At 46.0% G+C, this 7,968-nt stretch overlaps 1 protein-coding gene across 1 annotated transcript; it reads right to left on the bottom strand.

The window, feature by feature from the left end:
* Window positions 1-4,580: 4,580 nt before the first annotated feature.
* LOC145337304 (heat shock cognate 71 kDa protein-like) lies at window positions 4,581-6,500 on the bottom strand. The gene has a single exon (XM_080182102.1). It carries the CDS (start codon window positions 6,498-6,500, stop codon window positions 4,581-4,583), a length of 1,920 nt encoding a protein of 639 aa, XP_080038228.1.
* Between the last annotated feature and the right edge of the window lie 1,468 nt (window positions 6,501-7,968).

Raw genomic sequence — 7,968 nt, 5'->3', positions numbered from 1 at the left:
CTGGCCTTACTAAATTGTACCTTAGTGTCCAAAGATGTGCAAGTTCGAATAACTGGCCATGCTAAATTGTATCTCAGTGTCCCAAAAGGTGTAGATTAGAGGGATTAGCAGGATAAATACATGGGATTTCGGGCTAGGGCCTGGGAAAGATAATCTGTCAGTGTTGATGTAGACTCAAAGAGCTGAATGGCTTCCTCCTGCACTGTAGGGACTCTATGATTCAACTGATTATGTAGCCCCTTGCAATACCGTACGCTGGCACGAGCAATGTTACCAAAAATCATGAAAATGAGATGTTAAGTGGGTAGGCGAAGATCTGAATGTGCAGATCCTCAAACATAGGGTTTGGCGTCTACTGCAAACAAATGTGTCTTGCTATTGATATATGGTTATTTGTATACAAGGTAGTAATGGAGAGGCTTCAGAAAATCATAGTTAATATTTGCATTTTTAGAATATGTTGCCTTTTGAACTTCAAAACTGGGCAATATTGGCAAAATCAAATCCAAGAAGGTATAGTCAACATAAAGCCTTAGGAATCGCCATAAACAAGGAAAAACATTATGATGGCAATTAAGACAGAACACTTGAAAGTCATTGCCATCCACTTAAGGGTCCAAATTGGTTCGATAAGCTTTTTCAGAGAAGGGGAAGTTATCTGAAAATGGAGTTGTGTAGAAGGGTCAATGGATTGCGTTTGATAAAGTCCCCCATGCAAGACTTCTTGAGAAAGTGAGAGGGCATGGTATCCAAGGGGCTTTGGCCTTGTGGATCCAGAACTGGCTTGCCTGCAGAAGGCAGAGAGCGGTTGTGGATGGGTTTTTTTCTGCATGCAGGTCAGTCACCAGTGGAGTGCCCCAGGGATCTGTTCTAGGACCCTTGCTGTTTGTCATTTTCATAAATGACCTGGATGAGGAAGTGGAGGCATGGGTTAGTAAGTTCACCAACGATACGAAAGTTGGTGGTGTTGTGGATAGTCTGGAGGGATGTCAGAAGTTGCAGCGTGACATATATAGGATGCAAGACTGGGCAGAGAAGTGGCAGATGGACTTCAACGCAGATAAATGTGTAGTGGTCCATTTTGGCAGGAACAATGGGATGAAGGAGTACAATATCAAGGGTAGGAGTCTTAGCTGTGTTGAAGAGCAGAAGGATCTTGGGGTCCGGGTCCATAGGACTCTTAAATCGGCCTCGCAGGTGGAGGATGTGGTCAGGAAGGCGTATCATGTATTGGCCTTCATTAATCGAGGGATTGAGTTTAGGAGTCGGGAGGTAATGCTGCAACTTTATAAGACCCTTGTCAGACCCCATTTGGAGTACTGTGCGCAGTTCTGGTCACCTCACTGCAGGAAGGATGTGGAGGCTGTTGAGAGGGTGCAGAGGAGATTTACAAGGATGTTGCCTGGATTGGGAGGCATGCCTTATGAAGATAGGTTGAGGGACCTAGGTCTCTTCTCCCTGGAGAGACGAAGGTTGAGAGGCGACCTGATAGAGGTTTATAAAATGTTGAGAGGAATAGATAGGGTGGATTCTCGGAGGCTATTTCTCAGGGCTGAAATGGTCGCTACGAGAGGACACAGGTTTAAAGTGCTGGGAAGCAAGTACAGAGGAGATGTTAGGGGTAAGTTTTTCACTCAGAGGGTGGTGAGTGAGTGGAATCGGCTGCCGTCGGTGGTGGTAGAGGCAAACTCGCTGGGATCTTTTAAAAGACTTCTGGATGAGTATATGGGACCTAATGGGATTGGGAGTTATAGATAGTTCTATGGCTTGGTAGGTATAGATGTGATCAGCGCAACTTGTGGGCCGAAGGGCCTGTTTGTGCTGTAGTGTTCTATGTTCTAAGACTCGAAATGCAAACTGTTTCCTCTCCACAGATGCTGCCAGACCTGCTGAGTTTATCCAGCATTTTCCACTTTTATTTCAGATTCCCTGCACCTACAGTATCTTGCTTTGATCTGAAAATGGCTCAGTAGAGAAGAGAAATTGTATGCTTTCGTAGTTTCACCACTGACTTTATACATCTTGATACAATGTAGAGATGGTGACATAGTCGTAATTTCACTGGACTGGCAATGCAGAGTCCAATCAAGACAACTGGTGAATTTCAATTTTAATTTAAAAAATGGAAAAGTCTCAGTAATCTATCTAGACTCTCGAATGGCTGAGCAAGCCATTCAGTACAAGGGCAATTAGGGATGAGCAATAAATGTTGTCCTTGACAGCAACATTCACATCCCATTCAAGAAATGAAGTTTTTTTAGATTTAAAGTCAAAATGTGAGCAGGTCAGACAGCATCTGTGGTGAGAGCAACAGAGTTAACTCCGAATTGAACAGTCATATGGACTCAAAACATTAACTGTTAATGTTAACTGGTTCATTAATGTCCTTTAGTGGGGGGAAATCTGTCATCCTTACCCGACCTGGCCTACATGTGCCTCCAAATCCAGAAACGTGTTGACTGGGATATAGCCGACAAAGATGACAATGTGTGTGTGTTGAGAATGGGAGATGGTTAAGATTACCACGTTTGCATGTGACACAAAGATTGGCCGTGTGGTTAACAGTGGGGCTGAGTGTCTTGGCCTACAAGAAGATATAGATTGGATGGTCAAATGGGCAGGTAAGTGGCAGATGAAATTTAATCCTGAAAAGTGTGAGGTAATACACTTTGGAAGGAATAATTTGACAAGGAAGTATTCAATGAAGAGTAGGACACTTGGAAGTTCTGTGGTATTTGAAGGTGAAAGGGCATGTTAGTACAGTGGTGAAAAAAAGGCATATAGGACACTTGCCTTTATCAGTGGAGGCATAGATTACAAAGACAGGGAGGTCACGTTGGAGTTTTAGAGAACTTTGATGAGGCCATTTTTGGAGTATTGTATGCAGTTCTGGTCACCACATTATAGTGAAGATGTGATTGCACTGGAGGGGGTCCAGAGGAGATTCACCAGGATGCTGCCTAGGATGGAACATTTAAGTCATGAAGAGAGGTTGGATAGGCTTGGGTAGTTTTTTCTGGAGCAGAGAAGACTGGGGAGTGGGGCTGACCTGATCGATGTGCACAAAATTGAGAGACATGGATTAGGGTTGAGGTTACAATCAGATCAGCCATGTTGGGTCCCCTTTTATTCATCATTTATATAAATGACATAGATAATTATGTAGTGGGTAGGGATAGTAAGTGTATGAGTGGCACAAAGATTGGCTGGGTGGTTAACAGTAAAGAGGAGTGTCTTGGGCTACAAGAAGATGTAGACGGAATTGACAAATGGTCAGATAATCCTGAAGAGTACACTTTAGAACAAGTAATTTGACAGGGAAGTATTTGTTGAATGGTGGGACACTAGGAAGTTCTGTGGAGCAAAGGGACTTTGGCATGTTTGTCCACAGATCTCTGAAGGCAGAAGGACATGTTAGTAAGGTGGTGAAAAAGGCATATGGGACACTTGCTTTTATCAATTAAGGCATAGATTACAAAAGCAGGGAAGTCATGTTGGAATTGTATTGAACTTTGGTGAGGCCAGCTACAGTACTGTGTGCAGTTCTGGTCACCACATTATAGTAAGGATGTGATTGCACTGGAGGGGGTCCAGAGGAGATTCACCAGCATGTTGCCTGGGCTGGAACATTTAAGTCACGAAGAGAGGTTGGATAGGCTTGAATAGTTTTTGTTGGAGCAGAGAAGACTGGGTGAGGGGGGGGCGGGGGGGGGGGGGGGGGGTGCATGGAAAAGGAGAAACTGTTCCCCTTAGTTGAAGGGCCCATCATAAAGGGACACAAGTTTAAAGTGAGGGACAGGAAGTTTGGGGGGTGGGGTGTTGAGGAAAAACATTTTTACCCAGAGAGTTGTCTGGAATGAGTTGCCTGGGAGCATGGTGGAGGCGGGTTGTCTCACATCCTTTACAAAATACCAGAATGAGCACTTGGCACATCATAATATTCAAGGCTATGGACCAAGTGGGATTAGGTAGATAAATCAGGTATTTTGCATGTCAGTGCACACTTGATGGGCCGAAGGGCCAGTTCTGCATGGTATGATCCTTCATTGTATTCCAGCTGCATTTCAAGATAATCCCACCAAGTGAAAAAGGTACAAGTGACATTGACAAGTTTAACTGTTCATTTATAAACTGTCCAAACCTCTTCCTGTTCTTAGGATCAGTGACAATTCAAACTTTTCTCTGAATCATACCATATTTTCCAGTAAACTGGAAGCTGGAAAGGTGCCAGGAATAAGTTATTAGGATGCTGCCCAACTCCATTAGTGACCAGAGGGGACACGTAATGTTCAACAAGTAAAACATACAGGAAACAAATTTTGCAGAAAAATTCAGCAGTAACAAGTTTAATTGTCACTGTTCAAACAGCACTGTTGGAAACGTACGCAATCATTTATCTAACCCCACAAACATTCTCCAATTCAACTGGATTTTCAAAAGTATTCAAAACATTCTAAAGGACCACTGCAATTTCAGGGAGGAGGGAAAAAGAGAAAAGAGAACAACTTAAAATGGTATTACTGCCATAACCATAGGTGACTTGGATGACAGAGTTTTCCACCTTCAGAACTTTTAAAAGTTCAATCGACTTCCTCAATTGTTGGACCACCAGAATGATCCTTTCCGACTCGCTCAGAGAATGGCCCTTCCGGCATGCCTCCCTGGTGGAGCTTGGCAGCGATGGGTTTGCAAATCTTTTCCAAATCCTTCAATTGTTGCTCAAAGTCTTCCTTCTCAGCCCCTTGGTTTGCCTCCAGCCAGGATATGGCCTGGTTACAATTCTCAATCACTTTGTTCTTGTCATCCTCACTGATCTTGCCTTTCACTTTCTCCTCCTCCACTGAACTCTTCATGTTGAAGGCATACGACTCCAGAGTGTTCTTGGCGGCGATCTTCTCGCGCTGTTGGTCATCTTGGGTTTTGTATTTTTCTGCTTCCTGCACCATCCTCTCAATCTCCTCCTTGCTCAGCCTGCCCTTGTCATTAGTGATGGTGATCTTGCTCTCTTTGCCGGTGCTCTTGTCCACAGCTGACACGTTCAGGATGCCGTTGGCATCAATGTCAAAGGTCACCTCAATTTGTGGCACTCCGCGTGGTGCAGGGGGAATCCCACTCAGGTCAAATTTGCCCAGGAGGTTGTTGTCCTTGGTCATGGCTCTCTCACCTTCATAGACCTGGATAAGGACACCAGGCTGACTGTCAGAATACGTGGTGAAGATCTGCGTCTGCTTGGTGGGAATGGTGGTGTTACGCTTGATGAGGGTGGTCATCACACCTCCTGCTGTCTCCAGACCCAATGATAGTGGAGTGACATCCAACAGTAGAAGATCTTGAACATTCTCTGACTTATCCCCCATCAGAATAGCTGCTTGAACAGCTGCTCCATAGGCCACAGCTTCATCAGGATTGATGCTCTTGTTTAGATCCCTGCCGTTGAAGAAATCTTGCAGCAGTTTCTGGATCTTGGGGATGCGGGTGGAACCCCCAACCAAGACAATATCGTTAACATGAGCTTTATCCATCTTGGCATCTCTCAGAGCTTTCTCCACTGGTTCCAGAGTGCCTCTGAACAGGTCAGTGTTAAGTTCTTCAAACCGAGCCCTGGTGATGGAGGTGTAGAAATCTATGCCTTCATACAGAGAGTCAATCTCTACACTGGCTTGTGTGCTGGACGACAGGGTTCTCTTTGCTCTCTCGCAGGCTGTCCTCAGTCTCCTGACTGCCCTCTTGTTCTCACTGATGTCCCTCTTGTACTTACGCTTGAACTCATCAATGAAGTGGTTGACCATGCGGTTATCAAAGTCCTCACCTCCCAAGTGGGTGTCACCTGCTGTCGATTTCACTTCAAAGATACCATCGTCAATTGTGAGAATGGAAACGTCAAAGGTGCCACCTCCCAAATCAAAGATGAGCACGTTGCGTTCCCCTCTACCCTTCTTGTCTAGGCCGTAGGCAATGGCAGCTGCTGTTGGCTCATTGATGATCCGTAGGACATTGAGACCAGCGATCACACCGGCATCCTTGGTTGCCTGGCGCTGGGAGTCATTGAAGTAAGCAGGAACCGTGATCACGGCATTGCTGATGGTGTATCCCAGGTAGGCCTCAGCAATCTCCTTCATCTTGGTCAGTACCATGGAGGAGATTTCCTCAGGGTAGAATGTTTTATCCTCCCTCTTGTACTCGACCTTCACCTTGGGTTTCCCTGCGTCGTTCACCACCTGGAAGGGCCAGTGCTTCATGTCGGATTGGACCACTGGGTCGGTAAACTTTCTGCCGATGAGCCTCTTGGCATCAAAGATGGTGTTGGGTGGGTTCAGAGCCACCTGGTTCTTGGCAGCGTCTCCAATGAGCCTCTCGGTGTCGTTGAAGGCCACGTAGCTGGGGGTGGTGCGGTTGCCCTGGTCATTGGCGATGATCTCCACCTTGCCATGCTGGAAGACCCCCACACAGGAGTAGGTGGTGCCCAGGTCGATGCCAATGGCTGTCCCCCTGTTTGCCATCTTTGCCAACCCTTCCCTCCCTCAGTACGGCCTACTAGGGCTGCAGAATCTCGGCCACACCACCAGGCCTGCCCCCTCGCCTTCCCCCGCGCTCTCCTGCCTTCTGCTGCTCCTCCCGCGTGCTTCCCTCCCTATTTATAGCCACGTGACAGAGAGGGCCTCTGATTGACATCCGCGCAGCCCAATGGTCACGCTGGATTTCCGCCCCTTGGCAACGCCCCGGCCAATGAGGGAGGTCACAGGGAGGAGGGGGGCGGGATCGCTCTTCGGCCGATTGTGACGTCGGCGCCGCTGGAAGTCGTCCGCCGCGTGCTGGAAATGGCGCCAACCCTGAATTCAAATTTGAATTTCGCTCCAACGGTCAGATTCCCACAGTTGGGGCCTACTGGAAACTGGTCGCCTTTTAAAAATAAAAATCTCCCTCTACAGGCGCTGATTGACCATCTTTGCACGATTATTGCGATATGTTGACGCCTGCCTGCCTGTCAGTTGCCTTGTGAACCGTTTGCGGTTTTTTTTGTGCATTAGACCCCAATAGAGTCATTCTGTTTCAAGATTTTTTTTTAATTTTTCAAATTAAAGGCAACAAATCCTCCCATCTGCAAAAAAGCAAAACCTGACAAAAAAATGTCAATTGGTTGGGGCCTGCCTCCCATCTTTGTCCTCTGACCCCTGACCCTAACACTTGACACTTTCTTGTTGACCTCTCAAATGGCAGAGCAAGTCCCCCAAGAGTCAGCATAGTTTTATTTTCCAAAATGAGGTCGCCAACCAGCACTCAACGGGAGGAACCAGGATGGGCAGTGAGTCTAGCATGCCCAACGTCACCTATCTTTCATAATAGCTTTTCCTGCAATGGGACAAATCTATGGTAAGAAAAATCTGCACTCATCACAATAAATGTCTCTGGTAAACCCAGAATTCACTTACATTTACAATACAGAAATGGGCCATTCTCCTCTACTGCTGTTTGCTGGTGTTTATGCTCCACACAAGCCTCCTCCCAACACTTCTCACCTCATCCCATAAGCATTTTGTTTTATCCCTTTCTCCCTCTTGTGCTTAGCTGCCTTTCCCTTAGATGTGTCTAAACTATTCACCTCAACTCCATTGATTCACACTGTGGCCAATTGCAATTTCTTTGAAATTCAGAAGCAACTCTTTTCAGCCCACAGTTTTGTTGCGAACATTAACCATACTGACTTCATCTGATTATACCACTGCTTTCCAAATGTCAAGTTATAAAATCCTTGATAATGGACTCTAGTAACTTCCCCAGCTCCGACATTAGGCTCTCTAGGGTCTATAGTCCTCTGTTTTCTCTCTACCTCCTTTTTTGAATAGTGAGCTTATATTAGCTACCCTCCAATCTGTAAAAACTATTCCAAAATCCAAAGTATTTTGGAAAATGACCACCAATGGATCTGCTATTTCCAGGGCCACTTTCTTCAGTACTTTGGGATGAAGA

Source organism: Carcharhinus amblyrhynchos, unplaced genomic scaffold (genome assembly GCF_965287045.1).
Source record: "Carcharhinus amblyrhynchos unplaced genomic scaffold, sCarAmb.v2.hapA scaffold_45, whole genome shotgun sequence".
In the NCBI taxonomy this organism is placed as follows: domain Eukaryota; kingdom Metazoa; phylum Chordata; class Chondrichthyes; order Carcharhiniformes; family Carcharhinidae; genus Carcharhinus; species Carcharhinus amblyrhynchos.
The sequence above is the reverse complement of the archived record's forward strand: the minus strand, read 5'-3'. Positions and strand labels throughout refer to the sequence as shown.